Raw genomic sequence first — 27,623 nt, forward strand, 5'->3', positions numbered from 1 at the left:
TAGGAACTCAAAAACTTTATTATTAAATCATAAACGTCATATTACAGTTGATCATATAACGCCATTTTCTATCTTATTATAGGATTGACAAGTTGGCTGATGCGTGATTGGCTGATGATTTACACCTACTGTCGGATTAATTTATATCTAGATTACCTACTTCTCGGTTACTTTTTTTCAATCGCTAAATTCTAATAATCCGGTTAAATAAATGATCCGAATCGCATGCGTAAACCATGGCACAAAGCGGGTGAATTAATTCAATTTTCTGAACTGAATGGCTCATTTGATGTTATTTATTTTAATTTCAGATGAGAAGATATTTCATCTCATCTTATAATAAGTTGTTTTCAGTAAGATGAATCCAATAATTCTATACGCACATTATATGATAGGAAAAATGATGTAATATTGACTGAAAAAGTGATAATAGATTGATGGATTGTTGTAACTCCACGTGTAGTTAGTGCTTTCATTCTAGTGTTTACAAACTTAACATTCAAAGATCAAGTTAATTCTAGTATTTCTAAATAATTTCACATATGTAAAATGAATGATTCTTCTGATAATATGTTGTACAAGTAACAGTTGACAGTTTTAAATATTATCTGCGATTTGCAGGGATTAAATATTTTCAGTCTTGTCTTCATAACTCCAAGTTTGATCCAGCGTCTGACTATGCTTTGATACAGTTGTCTTTCTTGAGAAATGAAGCAGTAGTTCTAGGTTTGATGGCTAAATTAGGATTTCCACAGTATTGTCGGTTTGTCAGTTTTCGAGGCCTAAAAATAAAGGTTATTTAACTTATCTTGATAATCGATATAAATAGTTCATAAAATACTGTGTACATGAAAATTATCTAGATGAATGAAATTTGTTGTTAAACACGAAACACAGCAATTAGAATTTCTACAATTGTGAAACAAAAACTCACAAACTTGAGAATAATAGTAAATTTTGTGTTAAAAATTTAGTTTAATTAAAATTACCTTAATATTAAAATTACAAGTCGTAGCGTATTGACCTCTGAATGCGCTAATTATTGGGTTAGTAAATTATCAACAATGAATATTCCGTTTAATAAGGTTTGAAAAACTAATTTTTTCGTTTACTCATGCGAAAGATTGAAAAAAAAATTAAGATGGCATTTGGTTAAATCAGTTGCATTGCGTATCGAAATGAATATTTCCTATTTTAAATACTTGAAAGTTTAACAATCAGTTAAGACATCACTGAACATGTTTATGTGGCATGTCTTCTAACATTTAGGTTGTTAGAAGACATGCCACATAAAAATTGTTGATATCTGGATGCACCTGTGGAGATGAAGATGTTCTTGACGAGTATGCAACTGACTACCTTCTACCAAAAGCTTAATGTATTGCCATGCCTATTGATGAAACTCACCCCCGGTTAGAAAATATTGTATAGAATTTAAGACATTTGGGACGAATAATAAATATAAAGAAGATTCTGGACGAAAGAAAGCCTGACATCCTCATAAAGCCCATACATTAGTTCTCACGGTATTTGCTGTGGAAAATACCTGAATACTAATTTTATATTCATATTTTTCTTTCCTACTCTGTTTCACATTTACGTCGAGAAGGTGTTATTTAATTGTAAACCTTAAGTTGGTTCCTTTCTGGCAGTTTAACCCTAAATGATAAAAAATAAGATAGAATCCTTTTAAAGTCATATTGAATTGAAAGGCAAATGATATACTATAATTTTGCTGGAAATGTGGCAGGTAAAACAGTCAGTTTTGCTTGTAAATTCCAACGAAGCAATTACTGAAGATGGAAGTTTGTTAAATGTGTTTTTTTTTCTCAAACGAATTCAATTAGCTATTAGATTCTTCTATCTTTGAATAACATAGTTTTCTTCCATATTCAGATGCAGAAATGGGCTTTTAACTGATTGTAAATGTCACAATGTGATTAAGTAGAGGAGGTATTTTGTTGTATTCGGTAGAACCAATGATCATTGCAGAGCCAGTTCGTAGAAGGTAATAGGTTCTACAGATCACTGTTATTCAAGTTCTTAACCCCAATAAAAATGTTTTGTTTTCAAAAAATAAACAGTTGGATAAAAATATAGAAGAATTAGTTCGTTTTCTGTCTCATTTCATTACTGCAGGTATAAAACAAACGTAATGTAATTAAAAATGTTAAATATTCTTTTTTTATTATTAAAATCGTTTCTTTGAAGGGATTAGAGGTAGATTCCTATCCCATCGTACATTGAATGTGCTCTTCAAGAAAAATTATCATATGGATATTGGATATTTTTTTTCAGGAGTGTTTCTAAACTCTATTCCTTCTCTTTCATTTTTCTGATATGTTATTATGGACTGGGAAAACCGCTCACAAGCCGTTTTTTTTTTTTTTTTGCAAATGATTAACACATTGTTAAGAGCAGAAAAAACAAAATCCAGGATCTTTTTGAAACTAAACATGAACTGTCTTTTATAATTATTAGCACAAGCAGATAATCTGCGTTCATCTTCATTGATTTACAAAGTACAGACTGAAAATAATTCTCTTGATAAGTCGCTCTTCTGTTTTGTGATGCGATTTTCACCACGAATAATGATATAACATGGAATCATCATGTTACTTGAATGAAGTCATATTTCAGAAATTGGAAACTTTGGCTTAAAATGTTTTGGTTTTATAAAATTCTTCTAGCATCTTTGTTTAAATTTCATCATCTTTACATATTGTTGTAATTTATATTAATAGCTTATTTTTACATATAAATTAAAAAAGTCATTTACCTGTAGTTGAGTGATAAAGCATTGACACATTCCAAAACAGAATATCAATAATTAGCTTCTGAGACGTGGTATTAACCGGTTAAGCCCTGTTTTTAAATCTAATCCAGAAGATTTAGAACAAAAGCAATTTTGAATAATATCTGAGCTCTAACTTTAAAAGAATTATAGATGTGGATATAATGACACTAAAGATTCACTAACAAATGACTTTTTTCCTTTTTTATATAACATAGACAGAATAATTCTGTATCAGTACGACAAACTTTTAAGAGACACATAAGAGGATTAGAAATCGCACGCTATTCCAGGGTTGGAAAAACTTCATATGGTAAAGGATGCTGTATGGGAATTGAACTCGCACGTGCAACCCAAAACTTTTTTACAAATGTTTAAATTAGCATTGCTGAAGGCTTTTTCAGATGATTTTACCTCTAGCGAGGGGATTTCCAAAAATGCCCCTTCTTCTGGTCGGTAGTTGATCTTGACCTGCTCTTTTCCCAGTAAATTTAGTCACAACTTTCAAAAGAAGGTATTACTGAATTGCTGCGTTCTTAATTGCGGTTCCAGCTAGAAGGGGCTCTCGTTCATTTTATCAGTGAAGTTCAGAAACACTTAAATATTACATTTGGACAGCATTGGCTCTAGTTTGGTTAATTGGTTCATTGGCTTACTAGGTTCTCAGACTTGACGTCTTTTGGAATCATATTAAAAAAATGTATGAGATGACTGTCGAATTAGCTGTAGACTTCATCGATTGTGTTTTTGTAACTATCGGGGAGGTCCAAATATGACTTGTATCTGTTGAAATGTTTTTTTTTTCCATGGACGTCAAAAACCTTTTAAATTGATTGTTAATGAAAAGAACGAATAAAAGCACTAGTTCCTGCAGTCCCCATAACTGTCAACTTCAAAATTGATGTGTCGCCGCTTAAATTGTTTCATCTTTATATAATTTAACCAGTTTTTTTAAAAATAAGTTTTATAAACTTTTTAACAAAATAATTTTTTAAAACTGTAGCTACCGGAATATAATGGCCAAAATTTCAATTTTTTTTTTGGAACGCAAATCAAGAGTTAGCTGCTTGAATGCACAGCTTGTAACAGTAACTAATAACCAAAAGCATTTGATATACATTTTTCAAATTTTATGGAACTAAGTTTCCCACACTTTCAAACAATTAAACAGTTATTATTGTTTAAAAAGGGATGTTACTTACGATTTTTCTTGAGTGTTCATTGGTACGACTGTGATGTATTCTACATATATCACTGGCTTGATAAGTAATTTAATAGGATTAAGTGTCTGCAGGGTCCATTGCAAACTGACGCTTTTAATTTCTCCAAGGTTTTTATCAGTGGTAGCTAAATATTGATACCTTGATCCATGAATGAGATTAACAGCCCTGGAAACGTACAAAATATTAGCTTAAAATTCGAATACTTGTTTGTATAAACACAAAAACGATATATTGATAATTAGATACAGAATTTGTATGAGGAAAATTTAATAGTTTGATTTCTTCTACTCTGAAAGGGTTGAAAAAGGTTATTTAAAGTAAGTGTGCGAATGAATATAAAATTCAGAAATTTGAAATACGACTGGAACAATTTTTTTGTTTTCTTGTATATTGTAAATGATATTGTACCAAATTGTTATTGTATCCTCCTGTGCTTATTTCAAATACAACATCGTTAGTCGTGTAACTTGTATGAAATTAGAAATTCTAGGTATAATTTTACTTGTTTAATATTCAATAAATAGAACACTCGAGATTACGTAAACTCAGTTTTTTTTAATAAACTTTTATTGAACTTGTTTTATGTTTTCAAAAATGGAATTCTGTAATCAAATTTTCAGTCAGCTTGTTTTGAAATTTCGTACATTTGGGTGCCCTGGGCAGTAGTATTCTGTTTCGGATACTTTCAGAACTTTAAATGTTAATCGATTTGATTCCTTATCCGTGGCGCCATCTTATAGTGAAGTTGAGGAAAATTGATTTCAAAATACAATTCTGTTCATAATAATGAATTAATAAATTAATAGGTAAGAAGTCGAAAATAATTCAAATATTCTACCTTTTAACTTGCTAAAAAAATGACCGACTTCATGAAATTTATTTACAAATCGGAAATGCAATTTACTTCTCTCAGGTATTCAGGGGTTTAAAAATGAAAGTGAATTGTAAATATTTAACTACATAATAAGATTGCTTAAAGCTTTAATACCTGAAATTGTGTTAAATTACAAAATTACATGAAAAAAGGATGCATTTTATAAGGTCGATTAAAAATTGCAGGCAATTGTATTTTAGGGAATATATATATATATATATATATATATATATATATATATATATATATATATATATATACACGCATAATATAATTTCATACGACTCTGTACAAATAAACTTCAACGAGTAAAGTATTCATCAGAGATTAACTCATTAACAGTCCGATTTTTAAAAATTTTTGGCCGAATAAGTTATATATATGCACAAAAAATTGTGTAACAGTATAATTATGTTTTGTTAAAAAAATATTTGAAATATATTTCTTTTGAAAAAAGGTAATCGCTATAAAATGATCAATAATAGAATGTCAATAAAAAACGAAAGGCTGAGTAAGTAATAGATTATTACTATAACCTCTAAATTACATATTTACGTACGGTATTTCATTATAATATAAAAATCAAACCGAAAACATAATGCTTCAAATATGACAATTCGGTTCCATTCAACTAATAGATGAATTTCAAGTTTGTTCACTTGTGTAAAGAAACGACGCACATAATACAAAGATTTTGCTACACACAATATTGATTAATATATACTATATAGAATGAAATTAAACTGTCAGGGGTACCAAATATATTTTTGGTGCGGTGTACGTAAAATTCCAAAATATGGGGATATTCGAATTTGCAGGATGATTTCTAGAAAATCTAAGAGACATGAAAAGACAAATATGCTGTTATAATACCTGTCCCAGAGAACAAATCATATTGATGTCACGTATTTAAGGGATCATGAAGCATTTACCAAGGGGAGAAAGATTATGTAAAGAAATAATAAATCTGACAGTATGTTAACCAAGAAAATATTGTACATTTAGACAAAATTTACAAACTCGTTCAAAATGTTGTCCATCCATCCCGTTGCAGAGATGCATTGGTTTGAAGACGCTTCTTTGCACTTGAACAAAATTATTTTTGATAAATTGTTAAAGTTTATAGAAAAGATTGCGTAGTGCGTCACTCAGAGAAAAATATTCTTTGAATGTGCGCACATTTCAATAGTGTTTAATAGTGAATTTGATAGTCTAATGTTATTTATTGCTGTTTATACATTTTATTGATAGATTTCTATATTTTATTTTGTATGCAATCCTATTAAATTTTAAGATGCTTTTATATAGAAGAATTTCGGCGAACTTCGGCATGTATTTATGCTTAAAATGTTTATATTTTAATTTGTTACGAATTCCTCAATACCTTTGTTTTTTAAAAATGAAGATAAATTTTTTTGGGAATTTTTAGAAATAATAATAAATTGGAAATTTTTGCGGGAGATGACCTTATGAAAATTTAGATTTTATATTTGTTAAAATATAATCATCTGCAATTTTTCTTATCCATTAAAAAAAAATATTGCTTTTTAATAAAAATGTTACTTTGTAAACGTGCTTATAAAAATATTGCTTTAATAAAAATGTTACTTTGTAAACGTGCTTATAAAAATATTTCTTTAATAAAAATGTTACTTTGTAAACGTGCTTATAAAAATATTGCTTTAATAAAAATGTTACTTTGTAAACGTGCTTATAAAAATATTGCTTTAATAAAAATGTTACTTTGTAAACGTGCTTATAAAAATATTGCTTTAATAAAAATGTTACTTTGTAAACGTGCTTATAAAAATATTGCTTTAATAAAAATGTTACTTTGTAAACGTATGTGCCTGTGATCAACATTTGAGAAATTAAAGATGTTAACTACATTAAGGCATAATGTAGTTTATCTATATTTTCTTAGATGGTTTGTTCAAAGTTTTCATTTCAGAACTGGAACAGAAGTTAACGTCTTTAAGAACACGATGATTATATTGGCGTTACGAATGTCTATAAAATTTCTTATATAAAAATACTTTCAAGGTAAACTGGAAGAAAATAATAAAGTAAAAAAAAAATGAAAGGGTTTGAATTGAATTTTAGATATTCTTTCAGAGATGGTTGATAAATTATAGTACTTAAATATTACTTACGTGTTTTGTACGTGGAAAATTTCGTCACCATATTCACCAAATAGTGTAACGTCTATTTTTCCTGAAGTATCTTTAGCTGATTTTGATTTGTACAACTTAACAGATATTTGATAATGATATTCTGAAAAAGAACATAAGGGAATTAAGAAAAATAATTGTACTTAAATTGTACAAATGTATATAAATTGAATTGCATTACAGAGATTTTTATACTGCATTAAAGACCCAATTGTATTTTAAGAAATGTCAGTTCATCCTTTATAAAAGAATGAGAATCTGCAATATGTATGAGTAATTTATGAGTTTATTTATATTATGAATTTTGGTTTCCCCTCCTCCTTTCCTTTTTACGAAAAAGGAAAACATTTATATTGAAAACAGGAAAAAAATTTCCTGGTCTTAGGTTTTTATTTTAAATTTAAGCATATGCAAGAATAAATTCAAGAACAAATATTGCTTTGTATTTATCATGTAATAAATGTAAATAGCTTTTAGCTCTATTTTCTAGTTTGCTGCTTTTCAAATCTTTCAGCATCTATTCCCCTCCCCCCTCAATTTATTACTCGATCCATCTGTTTCTCCCTTCATGTTTATTTGAGTCTTCCTGGGAAATTTTGTCTCTTCAGTTTTTTCAAATTTATTTTACTCAAGTAATTTTGCATAAAAAATAATGTATATATAATATATGTAAACATAATTTTTAAAGCAAAATCGTGGTCGAAGACAGAGAAGACTCTTTGAATTTTTTACTTCGTTTTATTCCATCCCGAGAGGCATGATTTATATACAAGCAGAAGTGACGAGTATTACTTCTAAATTAAAAGCGTTTCATCTACGTTATTAGTCAATACGGTAAGGAAATTTGACTAACAGCTGTGACAAGTTAGATATAACATCTTTCACTTACTCATCATAAATTCTCAGAACATTCGTTTTTCTACTTTATTAGATTCTACGTCAAATACTAATAAAAATGGCGCTAAATTTGGCGAGACGTTCTTTAAAAAAAACTGCAAAATTATCTCCAAATAGCAGCAATAGGAAATTGATAAATGCTTTCAGATTTTGCTTGAAAAGTGCGAATGTTACTGGCTGTTTTATTGCTAAGTTGACAGTACTCTTTTACACTGCAGAAATGGAACTTGAAAAATGTCTTTCCTGTAACATTTTTCTTTTGCTATCTTACTGCTGCTTTCAATTTATTCTAATGTACAGAAAGTAGCATTTGAAAGCCATTTACTTTTTCAGAAGCGATATAAGTTAATTTATTGTAGAACACGAATATTTTGAAAGTTTGTATATTTTAATCGCGATATATTTTGTCCATATTGCCGAATCAAAAGCATGATAATTTCAAAAAAAAGTCCACATTTTTCAGTAACGAAATACTAGGAAAAGTTATTAAGGAAACATTTCGAATTATGAGTTGTTTCATGGATTAAATTCAAAAGGGATTAACGTATTTACTTTGTTTTATATTGTTAATAGATTTTCTAAAGCTTGAAAGTACGTAAAAATTGGTATTCATCTGATATAACGCGTTTTAGTCCGTTTTGTTTATTTATCAACTAATTTTCGTAAATGTTGAATTTGGATAATTTTATAAAACGGAATGCATCTAATTCTACATTTATTATTTTTCCTCTAGTAATCAAGTCTGACAAAATGTTAAATGGGATGTCTAGTTGGCATCTTATGGATGGATGTCTATTAATACATTACGAATTATCTATTTGTATTAATATATTACAAATTATCTAATTGTATTAATACATTACAAATTATTTATTAATCGGGATTCTGTTTTATTTCGGATTCTGTTTTTCGATCTGGAAAACGAACTTCATTTTGTGTTCTTTCCTTCTCTTATTATGTTATTTTTCCTCTCTTATATGTTAAGTTATATTTTCTGTTTCATTTTTTTATTTATTTTAAGAAAAAATTATAATCGTCAAAAAATTTGACCTCGAGATATTGACGAATTTCTACGTTTCAGATCGGCCTGAAACCGAAAAATCCAGATGTGCTGATTGTTGAATGAATGAGGAGGAAAAAAAAAATGTTTATTTGGCTGTGAACACGAAAACTCAAAAATTCTTTGAGCTAGACGGATGAAATTTGGTGTATGATCTATATAATAAATATGGAGAGCTTTAAGGAAATCTATAACGAGAAAATTTGTATATCTGTTCTAGGGAAATTAAGTAAAACATAGATCCTGTTGAATAAAATGTAGTAAAGAATTTTAGAATCTAAAACGTAGATCCATACTATAATTTAAACCAAATAAGTAGACAGGTTGAACATTTGTCTGTTCTGGTCATTTGAATTCATGCAAATGCGATAACAGGAAAACTAAATAGATAACTCAGAAACGTAGGATTTAGATAAATGAAATTTGGTATGCGATCTTATTACTAAAATTGTAGTTATGTATCAACTTTCGATTACAATTGTTCCAAAAAAGGTACATACTCATTTTCCTTAAGTATAATACGGATCACTAAAACGCTCACGTGCGAGATTCCGAAAATAAAAGTCTGAGCTCTTGGGACGTCCACAGCCTTGTCCCAGATCCACAACTTTTATGGGGGGGGAGTGCGAGGGAGTTATACATTTACTAAGGAGCATACGAGAAAGTTTTGTGGAGACTACTGTAGTCGGTTTTAGCGTCAAAGAACAATTAATTCGAGCACAATGCCAAAAATGATAGTAAAATTTTTTGAAATTGATTAATCGAAAATAACAAAAAGAATGGTTGTTCAGCTTGTTGGCACACGTATTCCAGTTTTCATTCTTATTCTAACAAAAGTTGCATTTTTATTTCTCTAAAAGGTGAATGTAATAATTGCTATCGATACATTTATTGAAATACAATACTTGTACCTGAATATAGGTAGAATGTGTATTAACGGTATTCCTTTAATAAAAATTCATTATAAAGATTTGAATGAGTAATTATAGTATAAAATTTTTTTGCTGAAAATATACATTAAAAACTTTTTTTAATACTCGCAGGATCGGTTTTACTTACGCCAGTATGGAGCTTTTCCACCAGTTTGTAGATAAAATGCTGTTTGGGTATCTTTAGGCTTGAGTGGGATGTATTCGTCAGCTCTTATTCCCATGATAGCACACTGTTTCATGTCTTTACCACATTCAGCACACTTGCCCGCCAAGAAATCTTCCCAAGAAGAGCACTGGTAACCGACAGGCACTATTTTCCGGTAATTTATTGAGTGGTGCATAAAATCTAGAGCTCGCTGGTGGTTGCAACTTCCAAAGCGCCTCAGACCTAAAAATAATGTAGTTCGAAACTTAGGTTTAATCATAAGTCTAATGCTGTTGAAAAACTAAAAATTCAATTATGTTTATAGAATGGAGTAAAACTATTCTTGTGTAGGGAATTAAGCAGTCTAGTTAGTATAACAATTATTCACTCCAATAAGTATAACAATTATTCACTCCAATAAGTATAACAATTATTCACTCCAATTAGTATAACAATTATTCACTCCAATTAGTATAACAATTATTCACTCCAATTAGTATAACAATTATTCACTCCAATTAGTATATCAATTATTCAATCCAATTAGTATATCAATTATTCAATGCAATTAGTATAACAATTATTCACTCCAATTAGTATAACAATTATTCACTCCAATCAGTATATCAATTATTCAATCCAATTAGTATATCAATTATTCAATCCAATTAGTATATCAATTATTCAGTCCAATTAGTATAACAATTATTCCATCCAGTTCAGTTAGTATAACAATTATTCCATCCAGTTCAATTAGTATAACAATTATTCCATCCAGTTCAGTTAGTATAACAATTATTCCATCCAGTTCAGTTAGTATAACAATTATTCCATCCAGTTCAATTAGTATAACAATTATTCAATCCAGTTAGTATAACAATTATTCAATCCAGTTAGTATAACAATTATTCAATCCAGTTAGTATAACAATTATTCAATCCAGTTCAACTAGTATAACAATTGTTCAACCCAGTAGGTATAACAGTTATTCAATACAGATAGTATAACAAGTAGGGTTACGTTACATTCGAGCAAGTTTAAAATAATAATTTCAAAAACATTTTTTAAAAAGAAAAGCACTGGGGAAATACCCAATAGTAGTGCATGACTTGCTCACGAGATGTTTACTAAAACTTCAGCGCTACTTCAGCTGCCAGGGAAAGTCAATTACAGTTATTGATACAGGAGCGATTACCAACTGCCTCACTGTTATTAGCAGATGGATTTTTGAATTGGATGTGGGTAGAATTGTTAAATTAGTGACTTTGTAGAATTTATCGGATATTCAATAATTAAACAAGGCAGGAATACTAACTTGATAATTAATTATGATGTCTATTTAAGAAAAGATCTGTCCCATTTTAGCTAATTACTTAATTGATTTCCATATTTTTTTTTATGTTATCTAAAATCTAAACTAATTACTTTTTGTATCTAAGAAGCTATTTCATTTTGAATTAAATCTGAAATGTATATAATTATATATGAAACGAATACAGAAAATTGCCATATGTAATATTAAATTATGAGTAAAAATTTATGCAATTAAGGATGCTTACATGCCTTTGAGGGAATCTAACGTGGAGATTCGTTAATTTATTTGATACATCGCAAATCATGTGCTTTAACAAATTACTTTCACAATTTTCAGATATTCAAATTTTGTTTGAAAAATTTTATCTAAAAATTGGTGATTGGAAGTACACTATTTCATTCTGAATCCCTTCCGGTCCAATTTATGAAACAATTTTGACGGAATTCTATTAAATATAACTCTAAAAAGTTTTTACTTATTTATATCTTCAGAATGATGGAAAAAAGAATAAAATTTAATAAAGGTTCATTATAAAAGCATTCAAAAATACTAAAGACGAACGTAAATAAATTTTATAATACTGTTTATTAAAGGATAATTTAATGCCAACAGAGGAAGCTAACATGACAGCATGAGACACATGAACTTTCTGAAATTATTTTAATAATTACAAGCTATGATGAACTTCAGAATGAAATCTTTGCATTGAAAAACAAATCCTTTTTTTTGTCACAATAAAACAGTTTACGTCCAAAGGCCGAGTTGTTTTAAAAGAATTAAATCAATTTCAGGTGAATCAATCTTTTTTTTGAGTTATTTAAGTTATCAAATATTTTTCCAGAATTCAGAAATGGAGATTGAAATTGGAGCAGTTTTCGAATCTAGAGTACATATCACTCTTCTGATATCGATTTACTCATCAGAAGCAACTTGTTCGAGATTTGATTTAGTCTTTTTCAGTTAAGAATTCTCTGATCATAGAAATTCCAAGGATTTCTAAGACATTTCTTAAAGGCTCCATTTTTCTCTGCGCTCTCATGATTTCTAATAAAAATCTGGACACTAGGATAGCTTCCTAGATTACTTTTTGTTTATTTTCCTAGATTAGTGAGGAGTGCTTTCGTTTGCAAAGTTCAGTAATATTCTTAAGAAAAGAATAATTTTGCTGGTAATTAAATGCTTAAAAACGTGTTGTAGTACTCAAAATAATAATTTTTTCTTTTTGTCATTTTTTTTACAAAGCAGCTTGCTCTCCATTTTACCGTTTAAAAATTGTTTTATAATAATTATTCCTTATTCTTTTTCGATTTGGATTGTTTGTTCTTTTCCCAGACATGCTTTTAAATTCGAACAACAGAACTGAAATAATGTGGGGAAATAGTTCCCTTTCCATTTTTTGCTTTTAAAATGAAACTGTGTTAAAGACTGGTTAATTTTTATTGATTTTTCATTTGATATATTTATTTTAAAAACCGACAAAATTTCCCATTCATTTCAACAGTTTTTTTTTCATCTCATTTTTCCCCTTAAACTTACCATTATTCTCTTAATAAGCGTTTAGTAAAGGCAAAAATATTTTATCGTGACGTTAACCGTTTCTATTTGTGAGTAATCAAATTTTAACCGTGGACAATTAAAGCTTTGCAATAGAGGGAAAAAAATCCCTGAACTGTTTCTATGATTTTTCTCTTAAAACTTGATGCAGATTTAATAACTCAGATCTAAAGAATTTTTATGTTATTACTAAACATAACAGTATAGTAGTTACTTTTAAGTAATAATTCATTGAATCATTTCTTCTCATACATTTTTCATAATTTGATATCTTGTAAGCACTGAGATATAGTTCCACTCTAAATCATTATGGGATTTCCTATGTCTCAAAAGGCTCTCTTCAAATGAAAAACGACAGCATATTTTTGGTGAAATACGTAAAGTATTGTCTTTTTTATTGGGTAAGGGATTTCAAATTATTAATGGATATAGATATATTTTTCTCATATTTTAGTTCTATGTTACATAAATACATAGAAGAAAAGTGACTTGCATTTTACAACACTGGCGCTGAAAGGAGATTCAGTTACAACTTCTTTCTAAAATAAATGATTCCGTTATAACTTCTTTCCAAAATAAATAATAGCTATTATTCGTATTCACAATGGATACAAATAGCAGTTATCATCGAAGCGGAGTTATGATTAGTGTGACATTATGTTGTATTTGTTACATCTCTTTGACAAATATAACGATTTTTTCTGTAGCTTAGGCCCGTCTTCCAAAAAAATAAAAAATAAATAAACAGTTAGAATTTTGCCATAATTCTGTATGGATAAAATAATGCCACAAACTAATCACTGAGAGCAGTAACATAATAAAATATCTTTCAGATGCATTTATTTTGAAAGCTGTGGATAGTTCAATTCAGGCTTGAACACATAAATAGTAATTTCATGATGAATTTTATTATAATAATCCATTTTATCTTATTTTATTGCATCAATACATTTTAGATCATTTAACACTGAAGAGTGTATTATTTTTTTGCACTTGTTATTAAATCTTCAAAAAAAAAAAAAAAACCCGAATAAGAACTGTTTGGTTGTAAGTAAACAAAACAAACTAACAAAAAAAAAAAGCTAAAAATTTAAGTTTTTTTTTTATTCCTTCAAATTTCTATCCCTCCGTATAAAAAAATATATATTTCTCTTTTTTTCTGAGTTACCTTCTTTTAATCCATCCGTAACAAAAGTCAAAAACTTTTCTTTTGTACATCCTGGTTGTTGGCGTCCATTGTTTGGGAAAAAGTCCACGTGGCCAACTAGTTGATTCATACCGAAACCTAAAACATACAGATGTATTATATTAAATTTATTATTTCAAATTTTAATATTATCGAAATATGACAATTGGAAATTTAACTGTCAAATAAAATATTTTCAAAGTTTCATAAAAAATGTAATAAAAACCAACAAAAACAGAGTCGCTTTGAAAATTATAAGATCACATTTAAATTTTTGAAAAAAAAAAAGAAAGAAAATATTTATTACGCGATATTTCATGAATATGTTCCTTTTTACTAAGATAATAACTTGGAACCTTGAAACTGATTCTGTACTCCATTTTTTTCTGTAAAGGTTATTTCCTTATTCTTATAAGCCAATGCTTTAATTAGATGTAGCATTAGTACATCTCTGAATCTTTTGAATGCTTGGATGTGCTTGAATATCTACTAAAGTATTTTAATAAATTCCCGAATTCTTCTTCATATTCACCATTAACCATTTCAGAGTATGTTAACATATATTACATTTTTGGCAAACTCTAAAACAATTCTAATGCGATTCAGTGAGTGACAACAAAAGGAGATAAAATATTTGAATTTGGTTAAATTTAATTAAATTTTAACATTAAACCACAAGAAGTATTGAATTAACTTAGCTAATGAAAAAATATGATTAAATATAAAAAGTTCAAGCTCTAGATTTTATCCGGATTGAGTAAAAATATCACTACATAAAATTCTATCATATATAATATAATATTTCAGAAAATAGTTGCAAGGATAAATGCATTTTTTATTATATAATTTCTAAGTCTTCAGCATTTCCTTGTCAAATTCTTGGGGGAAAGATACCTCATCTTTGGAGATAAGAAGTGGCTCGATTCAGTACGCTGGTTCTCTTTTCCCCTGGGGATAAAATTTGAATGATGTTGCTTAGTTAACAGGTCCATCGTCGATGACTGGGCATACCTCTTTAAAAGGGATCTGTGCATGGGTCACATCCTAATGGGTACTATTTTGCTCAAATAAAACTACACGTATTATCTGAGGCTACCAATCATTCAATTTCTCAGAGGCATAGCTATCCTTGTAGTTATTTAAATTCTTACTAAATTCGTAAACATTTAATTCTTACCAATAAATCTGATTTTTGATGCTGCATCTGTGTGAATGACATCTACAAAATTGGCATCAGATGGATCCAGTCGGACAGTTTTTGGCATGTCTTCAAAATATGGTTCAGCAGGATCACAAGCTAAAAAGGCACAAAAGATAGCTTTTAATACAGATAGAAATGCTCAATTTCTTAAGCGATTACCTTTTACAAAAGTAAATTTCTTTTTTGAAATGCTTGCTAAATTTTGTAAAATATTTCAAATGGAATATTTTCGTAAGGCGTGACAAGAATTATGACCCCGAGATAGTTTTGTAATTTGACCTTATTTCTATTTTAGTTTGTTCTGTGTCTTCATTTTGTTTTTCTTTTCTGTCCCTCAAAGGCAAATGAGCAGAGCTCCGTTAAAGCTCTGTCTGCCTTTAGCTTTTCGCACGTGTCAAAACCTCACCTGTTGGCTGGGTATGGCGACTATTTAAACAGGTAGTACACTGATATATTCAGTATATCAATCCTCTATATTACTTCCTAAGTGGTAAGTGTGTCAGGAATGGAGGGAAACAGTTATTTTCTGTGACTTAATGTTAAGGATGGTCGATGTTCCTTTAGATGATTCTGCGTACAAAGGGTTCTGATATTAAGGCAAGTGTCGAGTGCCTGGAATATCCAGTTTGTTCGATAATTGCTTTCCTTTGTTGGGTTCCGTGGTGAACAATATCATCGGGCCTGAACTTCTTTCTGTACCTTATGAAGTAGGCCTCGGTGGCCTGGTGGTAAGGTCTCGGCTTGTGATCCATAGGGTTTCAGGTTCGAGACCCGATTCCACCGAAGAACCGTCGTGTAAGGGAGTCTGTTGCACGTTAAATCCGTTATGCCAAACGTCCTCCCGCTGGTGTGGTGTGGAGAGGGGGGTGCCAGCTCAGGTGTCGTCCTCGTCATCTGACCGCGGTTCAAAATTATGAGGTTCGTCCCAAAATAGCCCTAGTGTTGCTTTACAACGGAACGTTAATATAACTAAACTAAACTAATCTTATAAAGAGTACGAAACTTTATTCCTCAATTCAGCATCAATGCGAGAAACTTTCTGATTGAAAAAGGAATGCAAAAGGTATTTCCTGGCGCATATGAATTTACATGCAGTTATGTAATTTGGCATACTTCTTTTTCAATGAAACAAAAAGCTAGAGTTTCAGTTTGGCATTTCACATTATAATAAAGTTTATTTATTAGTTAATTATTAATTAATCAAATAACAAATAAAACCAAATTTATCTAAAAGCTTAATAAATTGCTTTTCTAAAATAAATTTCAAATCCAGAAATATTTTAATGTATCGTTACGTGAAAAAAATTGCCCAATAAAAAGTTTAACAGATAATAAATACAAGGTGAAACTTTACAAAGATGTTGGATTTGATACCTGTTATTCTCCCAAGAGTTTTCAGTCGTTCTCCGGCATAACCAGCGATATGTGCTCCTAGACTGTGGCCGATTATATGCATATTACTTCTCTTCAACTTCAAATGTTTCTAAAGTAACAAATATTTCAATTATATTCAGATTTTCAGACCTTACTTTGATAAACAAGATTTTTCATTGTAAATATATATTTCTGTAAATTCAACTTTCTACCATCTAGCTTTTTTCGGATTAATTTATTATTTTTTAATTTTTAATTTCTAAAAAAATATGGGAAAAAGGGAAATTATTAAAAAACAATGGAAAATTATTAAAAAAAACAATAGAAAATTATTTCTGAAATTTTTTGGAAATTTCAACTTATAATTTATAGAAAATAGGATCAGAAATGGTAGTTTGATGTGAGATTTTAATATTAAAAATATCTGTAGATTCAAACCTAGCTTTTATTGGTAACTGATTTTAATTTAAATAAAATTAAAACAATTTTCTGGAATATTCTGTTCATAAAGAATGAATTTTCCCCAATAAAAGGTTAAAATGACAGTTAAATTACCTAGTCTCAAGAAAACATTTGGTTATTCCAGTAAAGGTACCAAAGCCATGGGCAGTTATTTTTTTTAACGGTTGAATGAGAGCAAATGTTACAGGTTTAGCATTAACTGAAATCATAGAAATATGTGTTTAGTGTACGATTAATAAAAAATGTGAATGGATTTGCACAAATTAAAAACTTAAATATATTTTAATTTGAAATAAATGTTTCCTTTGTATTAGATGCCATTTACATCTTTCTGAAAGTCTTTGTCACAGCATCGGAAAGGAGGGAAAATAATTCACAATGAAGCTTCTTAATATAAGCAAACGAAAAAATAACAGCGACAACACTTTCTTTTAATTCGAAGTATCCTTGATGCGTAATATGCTCGTAATGGTGTCTAATGCGCTCACTACAGTACGCGTCTTAGTTTTCATGGCAATTGGTCCTTCAGATTACCCCATACGTTGAGGCAGGACGAGTATAATTCCATTATAAATATATTATTTACCCTACATTATAATGGGATTTCATTTGAAATTCTGAAATACATTTGGTTTAATAATAATAAATACAGAAAGATTAAGATGTCTAAAGCAAATTTAGAAACTACTGATTCGCAAATAAATTAAGAACAATGCCGTTTACACAGAGAAAATGGAAATAAAAACCGTTATTTCTTTTCTTATCCAGTTAGAATTTATTAGCAGCATAGCTTGCTGTTTCTTTTGTGTAAACTATCAGAGAGTTCTGTTGTTGCTGAAGCGATGAATTACATAGGATGAGACACTGGTTTAAGTTAGAGCTTATAGTGTTCAATTTGTCGTCCCTTATTCAGCAGCTCAGATGCCATATAAGGAACCACAATTTTTAATGGTAATAAGCAACTTTTTTGTTATTTATTTTGTTCTGTACCGTCAAAAATAATACTGAATTTTGCGAAAAATATGGTTCATTGTCCAAAAGTGGTGTACCTGTATGACAAATGACATATGTACTCTCCTTTATTAAATTCAATGTCTTATTCTATGTGATATATCTCTCTGATAACTTCAAAATAATTTGGTGGCCTAAATTGTTTGCTGTTCAGGTTTCATAAATAGAACCCCACTTTTCATTTTCATTCTTTCCGGACAAATGTCATATTCTTTTATTTTCATTTGTTTGTGAGTTATTGATTTTTAAAATTGTTCTGAACTTATAAATAATCTTGCAGTAGAAGAAAATGACTCTTGAAAGAATTGTGCATGAAAAGAAATATATATTTCTTTCTTTGTTTTGTAAATGTGATATCTTTAAAATTTTATATTGTAAATGATAGATAGATACTTGTGATAGATACTCGAGACCAAAAAAGACCCCCTTTCGAAATACTTCAGTGATTATTATTCTGATTTTTTTTTTTTTTTGCTTCTATAATCAATTTAATATCATGTAAATATGGAACTGTAAATGTTTTTAAAAGTTATTGTAAGACTTCATGAACTATCACTGCTTTAACAATTAAAGTTACTTTTCATAAATAGTTATTGATATAAATATTTGTTTATTATTAGTTTTCAAAATGTATATAAGAAGTCCGATGGTAAGATCTCGACTTTGGGGCTCAAAGACTTCAGAATCGAATACCCTAAAGAACCTGGGGATGTCGGGGTCAAACGTTCAGCTCATTTGTCGTTCTCGTCATTTGACCATATTTCAGAATCACTGGGTATATCCCTAAATAGTTCAAAACCGGATTTTATTATGACTAAAGTTAAAAAAAGTATGTATTATATAAAATAATAAAAATCAGCAAAAATTTCAAAATTTGGTTGAAAATTTGTATTGAATTTTATTTCTTGAAATAAAATTTAGCTTATTTGTTTACGGATTATTATTTTTATTATTAAGAATTGATTTTTTGCTTTTTTTATTTAGGAAATATAGGAGAAACATAGAAAAATTTCAAATGGCTTTTCGAAATTTCAATGAAAAGAAAGAATTATGGAAGATGACTTCGATGTGCTAATTTGACGAGGGATTGTAATATTAAAAGATCCAGACTTATCTATTTGGTCTCTCATTTTAAATAAAAAAAAATCTTAATAAAATAATCTTCTGGGAAATTCTGTACACAAGGTACGAATTTTCCTCTAAACGATTCAACAGGCGTCCAAATTTCTAAGGACTTTAAACAATTTGTCATTCTAGCAAATTGATTATATAAGCCATGAAAGTAATGTCTTAAGAATTTAATAATGTTTTAATAATTAATAATTTTAATGATTTATTAACTGAAATTCTTAATTGTTAAAAAATTCTTGATTGTTAGGATTGCAACAATTAATATTATATACATACTTTAAAATAGTTGGAGTGAAAAGTTCAAAATTCGATTAAAAGTTTTAATATGAAAATATATTTTTAAAAATAGAGTTAGCTTAGATTAAAAGTAGCTTACTAGTTTATCGATCATCTTTTTTTATCTAACATCGATTTTCATTTTTTTAAAGCTTAATTTAAACATTGAGGAACAATCCCGGATGGATGTTGAAATTTGATCAAATAGAAAGACAAATAAAGAATTATTTTCATTTGAACAAAAAGGATGAGAAATAAAGGATTATTTTCATTTGAACACAAGCAAGAAACTTACTTCTAGAGCTTTGATGAGCAAGTCAATTTCTGCTCCTACCACTCTTGTATTCGCCGTGGCCTGATAGTAGGGGGGCTTATTACCTCCACTCCAGTCGACAATGATTATGTTATAATCTCCATGCATGAGGAATTCATCTTTCATTTTCTGAAAGAAGAAAATCGAAATCATATGCTGAACAACGAAGCGCTTTGACAGTTAGAATTTCGATTAATCTTACCGTCCTCCTTTTAACAGTGTAAAAATATTTTGATTGCAGATTTAACACAACTTCCTTCATCTTCTGATATTTACTTTTTGGAAAACCTGATGTTGATTTAAGTTGTCGTAAAGTTATATTTTAATTCGTTTCAAGATATTTCGGATACATATTTTCTCAGGTGCAAAAGTGAGTTTGAATTCTGTTAACGAACTTTTGATCTCTGTTAATTCGTTTCTGTATTTCAAACCGTTTTGACATCTAAATCTTATTAGTAATTGGGTATTTTCTTAAATTTTAAATTGCCTAAATGCTGTTTTTTAATTAAATGTGTAATGGCTTGAAGTGATTGATGAAAAGTTTCATAGCATTGAAATATAAACTTTAAAGGAAGGTTGATGCGAGTTGTTTTTAAAATTATTTATCTAATAAAGGTTGTATTATTTATTGGTTTTTAGTTATGTTTTTTAATGGATGTGTTACCTAAAATATTTTAACTTTCGTTGCGATTATTTCATAATTCAAGATTTGAATTTTATATTTGTATTGATATTATAAGTATAGTTTATAGTATATTTGAAGATTTTATCTTTATCTAAAAATATGAGTAAGTAAAATTAATATGTTAATTAATTTTTTACCTATCTTCTCTTTGCTTTCAATTTTTAGGGCATTCAACTATTTTTCTATGCAGTCTTAAGAGTTTTTATTTGTCACTTTTGTTAAAATTAAAGAGGAGGTGATTTAAGTTCGAGAACGATTAAATAATAAGAAAATGATGCTTGAATAACGAAAGTTGATAAATAGATATAAAAGCTCATATTTATTTTTATATAAATGTATTAAAAAGAAATAATTTTAAAAAGTCCAAAATGTAAGAGCGCGAGAAATTGATAGAAATATTTTATGGAAATATGAGTTTTAATCATATTTGTAACAAAGTTTACCTTTTAATGGATGTTTAGAAATTTTCTGTTTTATGATTTTCACTGAGGCTCAATTTTCTTAATGTTTTTTAGCACTTCAGGATTTTACATTTTTTTTTCTAAACTGCAGATTTTAATAACGAAAACTGCATTTTGTACATTTTAGTTTACTAATAAAAGTGCATTAATAATTTTTTAAAAATATTTTTGTTAATTTCCAGTTTTAGTTTTTATTATATTTTATAATTCATAAAAAAGTATATTTTGAAATTGTGTTATCAATTTCTTCTCGAATTCATTAACAGATGGCGCCATTCACGTGGAATCAAATTAGGTCTTAATTCTAAAATATTCAAATATTTTATATTCGTCGGGAACGTCCGCAAAATTGTAGAATTCTGATTCTCCAAGAAAAAGATTGAAACATCCGTTACAAAATTCCATTTTGGCAAACATAAAACAAGTCAAATTAAATAAATCACGCAAAAATGAAATGAAAATATTCTAAATATAGTCTTATTTTTGTAATAAATTTTCTCTAAAATGATGAACTCGGATCGAAATTTTATGCTTATTTGTATGAATGATAATGTAAATACCTATTTCCGACAGTTACAGTTGTGAGCTATCAACAGATCAAAGAGTGACTGTAAATTATACAATTTAAATTGAATCGTTGGAAAGTAAGAAACTGCCCTATGTTTTGAGTAAAAATATGCCATTTATTTACTAAGGAATGTTATTTCATAAAAAGACTTGTAATTACCTTCAATCTTAGTTTTAATTATTTGCTTAAACAGAAAGAGATAAACTTCTCTTTAACGAATTTTCAAATTTTTTTAATTCGTCATTAAAGTTTGATTAAAAAATAATTTGAGTTTTTAAAATAATTTAAAAATATTAATAGATGAATCTGACGTATTTTTTCTTGTATGATGAATAGTTTTTCCGTTTAGAACAGAATTACTATTTTTTCGACTTAGCTTCCGATTTGTAAAGCAACGAAGTGTTTAAGCTGAATGAGCTGAATGAATGAGATGCGTAAGCTTTAACTAGGTATCGAAACATGGTTGAACGTTGACTGAATGAAATATTTATTTGAATAAATTAAATTGGAGGGGAGCAGAATTAAAGATGCGAAAGAACAGAAATTAATACAAGTAGTTCAGTATTAATTCGTACAGGGAATGTAAATTAAAATGTATGATATTATAGAATCCTCTTTCCACCGTAAAGGTAATTCGATGGATCATGTACTAAATACTTGGCAATATAAAAACAAATTACTAAATGCTTTTACTTAACTTCGTATGCTTCATGTATGTAAGGATGGAATTTTATAACCGATTTTTTTACTCTCTTCCAAATGTACAAGAGTTCTGAAATTTTGCTCAGTAGCAGCAGAATATCTTTACAACTCTTTATCGTCAATTATTGTATTAATTTAGCGGAAAATTTATTTTCTAGAAGTGGTATCTCTTAGAAATTAGTTTGTGAAATATTAAGCTTTTATAACCCATAATATTAACCGCTTAACTGTTTTGCCCGAGTGCCATGCTTGCATCGATTTATCTACTTTCGATTGTTGTAAGCAAAAAATAAACAATTCATAACGATTATAATTCAATATTAAAATTACTTAGAATTCATAGATAAGTCAAGTATTCAATAGATTGCCATTTGAATCAAAATAAGAAAATATTCCTACAATAGAAGGTGTCATCTTATTAGATAGCAAAGAAAATAAAACAGTTAAGTGATTAATAAATATGAATTGTGAAATATATTAAAGATAAAAGGTAGAACATAATAAGATCAGAGTTTTAAGTATTTTATTCATGCAATAAAAATAAGAAAGTGATAATTTTTTAATCAAAACGCGTGGAAAATTGTATAGAAATTAAGATATACAATGTAATCACAAAAAATAAATTCTTGGATAATCATTGCAAAATATCTGTGATTTAAAATTCTGATTTAATTATTTTTTTTCATCAGAAACTCATTATTTTAAAGCTTTATTTTGTCATCCATATTTTTGATAAAAAATAAAGTAAAAAATTAAAAGTATAACAAAATAATAAGAAACACAGTATATGTTTAGAATAGGAATGTACCTTATGAGCAGTAGAATATTAATTATTCTAATAGAAATTAAATATATTCCTTTTTAATTCATTAATAAGTAAAAAAAAAACTTTAAAAAGTGCTTTTATTTCTTTTTTCTTTTATCCATGGTGGCTATTAATTGGCTAATAGATTTAATCGCTGGCTTTGATAGTGGATTGGATCTACGTTTGATTAACCATCAAATGTCCATCTGGAATCCTGTTCTTCACGAAAGAGAGCCAAAAGTTTCACATATTATAGCAGAGAACATTTTATTGTGAATTGAGTTTCGTTCTCGTTCATTGTAAAATACACCAAGAAAGAGAGACTTTTAAGAATATGTTTGAATTGCTGTCTCTGGGGACAGTTCAACTGACAACGATTAGAAGTTTTGGTCTCAGAAGACAGTTCAATTGAAACAGTTTGGCGTGTGTGTGAAAGTTTCATGATTGAAAAAAAAAAAATGCTCCATCTAGTATCTAAAGAAGCGGGACAATGACTTTAAAAAGATAGTTTGGGACAAGACTCACTTTTGTGAAAAAAAAGTCGCACAGCTGCCAATTCCCCCACTCAATAGATCGAGAATGAAGTTAACTGGACATAAAAGGAATTTAGAAATTTAAATCTTTTTGTACAACTTTTAAATATCTACAGTTTTCAATTGCCTGGGAGGATGGATTTATCTCATATTTTTTTACCTTTAACATGGAATTTAATTTTAAAAATGAATCTTTTACCAGATAATTGGTAAGTAGGTTGTTTACCCTCCTCACTCAATAAAGTTTACTTTGGTAGTTGGATTATTGATTAATACAGTATGCTATACAAAATGGCAGTTTATCTAAAAGACAAATGATGTTGTATGATAACCGAGCAACAATATAGTTTTTGCACCATTTCCTTTCCAAAATAAACATTTCTGCTTTTCATTTACTTTTCACAGATATTAAAAAAAAGGCTTCAGATTTTTTTCACTTTCATTGGCATCAGACCCAAACTGATCAACACGTTTTCGGGACGAGATATGATAGGAAGTAGTAGTAGCAGTACTGCGCTTATATTTCCATATAATGCGGTTAAATGTCGACCGCTGTTTGAATACGCTTTATTGGAAATCTCGTAATATTTCACTGTTGTAAGAAAACTCGAATCGTTTTCACTGTTGCTACGAATATCTCATCCTGAATTTTCCTTGCATAGTTGATGCTGAAGAAATGAATATGTAGCTTTTTCCATGATGCCCAGATTTCTGTTTAATGCATTCTTTTAAGAAACTTTTTAAAGTTTTGTTTTATTTGCAATTAAGATTTTACTTCACAAGTAATCTCTGCTGAAAATATTTTGAAAGCGCTTCCATTTTTAAATAGTTTTAGGAAAAAAAAAAGTTTTTGTATTAGATGAAGTTATCTCACTACAGTTTCAAATTGAAGCTCAAATTTTAGATGAGATGATAGAAGATTAGAGAAAAGCACGACAAAATGAACATAATGGTGTAAAGCTTCTAAAATAATGTGTACTACATGTTTATTGAAATTTTAAATTTAAAAATACTTTGTTGAGAAAATTATTAAGAATAAGCTATACAAAATATTTATTTAAAAAAATTGTTGCTGCTCTCAATCCTGGTGAACTAGCTGGTCGCTTAAGTAAATAAATTCGTTTTATTGTGTAATTTCTTATAACTTGTATTCTATAATGCGTGAGTTTTAAACCGCGTGATGCAAGCGTTTATTGTATTAGACAATCGAAAAATGCCATTAATATTTAGTAGCGCTTCTTAGTAATGGGAATTTATTTAGAGATTTTATCAATGTAAAAATATTTATCTTAGAAGAATTGCAACCCAGTTTTTATAGGATTAAACCACTTATGCGCTTGAAATATATTCATTTTTTTAGTAAGGGAAATTTTGACAGTTATTTTTTAAAATTAGTAATGGAACATATTCAAATTAGTTTTTTTACTTACCACCATCCAAGGTCCAAAGATTTCACTGTCCATAAATCCATGAACAATGAATTTAGTAGGATTTTTTGGGTTCAGTGAAGATTTTTTGATGGAATCGGCATTGCTTGCAATGAGTGGATCCGATTCTTTTGGATGCTGTCTAGTGTAAAGTAGGAAACGTGTGTTGATGGTAACTCTGTCATGAGGCAGAACATTGATGGGTCTTCGTAGGACGCTTATAAAATCAGTCGTAATGGAAAAACATCCTAATTCTTTCATACAAACTTCCTTTTTTCCTACATCTGAAGAAAAAAATAACACTGTTTAATTCAGACGATAAAAATTATTTTTAGATAAAGATAGTTTATCTAAACATAATTTTAAAAATGTTTATTAAAAGATAGTTTATTAAAAAAGATAGTTTTCAGAGAACTACAATTAGTAAATAATCTTAACCCTTTAAAGGGCCATTTTTTTTCTAGTCATTATGTTAAAATATTTTTAGGTTTGAAATTAGAATAAGAAAAAGGATTCATTTAGCTTATTAGATAAATTTAATTTGATTAATTGATTTGGTTAATTAATAATTAAGTGACAAACCAAGACGCATCATTTTGTGTGAGATAAAGAACTGAAACATCTAAATTTCTGTCTTTCTAAAAAAATTGTCAGAACTTATGCCAACCTACATAATTTCATACAAAGATTGATAAATTCTTTGGGAAGCATACTTCCTACGGCCTTAGAAAAGGTTAAACCAGTGGCATGATTTCAAAAGGAAACGCCAAAACCTAATACTTTAGCAGCTAATATAATGAAAATGGTGATATATCTAGGAAACTGGATCAGTCCAATCCTTTGAGGTATATTTTTTTTATTAACAAAGAATCAATTAACAACTGCTTTGGAACTGTTTTCATAGCTCGTAGCTGTAACAAAACAAAATATATCAAGCCAAAAATGTCTCGAAGACCAAGAAAAATTAACTATACCCGAGAAAATCCGTTTAGAGATTTTCTTCACAATTTCCTCTCAAATACTATGAGGCAGAAGAAAGATTTTGAGAGAATTTAGTAATAATTAATTAAATAGTTAATTATTTATCTATTAAGAACTATTTTTCCATACATAAAAAAGAATATTTTATTTTTAGCATTATTGTTCTTATTAAATGAAAATATTATAGATATTTTGATTCCTTTTATTTGTCTTTGAGTTGTCACTCTCAGTCTTGAATTGATTTTTTTTATCATGATTTAAAAATCCTTAGTATTTTATGAAAAAAAAAAAAGAAGTTGGCAGCTGTTTTTTAAAATTGTTTCATGCAGCTGATATTTTCACTGAAATTAAAAATATGTTGCAAATAATAGAGATTTTTTTGTATTGCAATATTTTATATTTAAGTAATTTTTATATTAAAATATTGAATACACTTTTAATATATTTCTGTACGCTTTCATATTTCACAGATTGCTAATTTTATATACTAACCGTTTTTGGCAACCAGCTGGTTCACCGGGAAATTCGGTTTTATTTTTCAGTTAAATCGCTTAGATGTAATTGCATATCCATGATTCCCTCAAATTGTATATTATTTTATTATTTTATTGTATATTATTTTATTAATCTTTCATATATTCTATTTCTTGTGTACATGAACTTTCCGAATGATATCCAAATCCATATCATCATAACACTGCTAAAAATGCATTTGTCTGATTTATCTATCTCCTAATTTTCCTGGTATTGCAAATTCATTTTTTATTCGTCTTATAAACTAACAGATATTAAACAGATTTCTTTTTCGTTAGATTTCTACAATGGAAGAAAATCCAGTATTAATTATTTGATGAAACAATGAAAACGGATTGAACTGTTGAAATTTTGTTTAATTTCCAACAATGTGTTCTATCGTTGTAAACTAGGCAAAAAATATGTTTAAGAAATTGTTAAAAATTGGGAAAATATGCACAAGTATTAAATTGATTTTATTGAATGCTAATGGCTTGAATTTTGGTGGAGCGACTGGTGTACAGTGCCAAAAATGCCAGGTGTTTCACGCACACCTGAAGCAGTTACTGATATTCGAGAAACGAAATCTTTAGTTGACTCGACTGGAATTTCATAAACAAGACTCTTTGATATCAACAGAAAAAATAATCGATGCTCGATAAATCGGGAGATCGGGGTGGCCTGGTGGTGACGACCCTCAATCCATCACGTCCCAAAACTCTCCAATCTTTCCCATTAACTCCATTTCTGTTTCCTTTCATGTAATTTCCTATTTTTGCACCTTATCTGCTCTCATCTTCTATAACAATAAATGATTGTTTTAAATAAATGTACCACTGTTGAAAATTTCATTAAAATATATTCACTGTAGACGTCAAATTCACAGTAGAAGTTAGAGACTAAACATCTTGTTTCAGTTGATTTGAGATACCCTGTATTTGTGATTGTAGAAATGGATTGCGACCTGTGTTTTCTGTGTGAATATTACTCGTACACTTTCTCTCTACTTCTCTTCCAAATTTGTACCAT

At 28.6% G+C, this 27,623-nt stretch overlaps 1 protein-coding gene across 1 annotated transcript in view; it reads right to left on the bottom strand.

Annotated features, from left to right (window-relative positions):
- The window catches only part of LOC129960574 (pancreatic lipase-related protein 2-like), a 41,415-nt gene continuing 13,792 nt past the window's right edge, over window positions 1-27,623 (bottom strand). Inside the window, exons 2-10 of the mRNA XM_056074065.1 lie at window positions 25,104-25,384; window positions 19,902-20,048; window positions 16,727-16,835; window positions 15,329-15,448; window positions 14,134-14,250; window positions 10,079-10,339; window positions 7,045-7,165; window positions 3,997-4,182; window positions 1-782 (exon numbers count right to left, since the gene is read on the bottom strand). Of these exons, the coding sequence (XP_055930040.1) occupies window positions 677-782; window positions 3,997-4,182; window positions 7,045-7,165; window positions 10,079-10,339; window positions 14,134-14,250; window positions 15,329-15,448; window positions 16,727-16,835; window positions 19,902-20,048; window positions 25,104-25,384 (1,448 nt within the window). The 3' untranslated portion in view covers window positions 1-676. The remainder of the gene's footprint in view (window positions 783-3,996; window positions 4,183-7,044; window positions 7,166-10,078; window positions 10,340-14,133; window positions 14,251-15,328; window positions 15,449-16,726; window positions 16,836-19,901; window positions 20,049-25,103; window positions 25,385-27,623) is intronic.

Source organism: Argiope bruennichi, chromosome X2, assembly GCF_947563725.1.
Source record: "Argiope bruennichi chromosome X2, qqArgBrue1.1, whole genome shotgun sequence".
NCBI classification, from domain to species: Eukaryota; Metazoa; Arthropoda; class Arachnida; order Araneae; family Araneidae; genus Argiope; species Argiope bruennichi.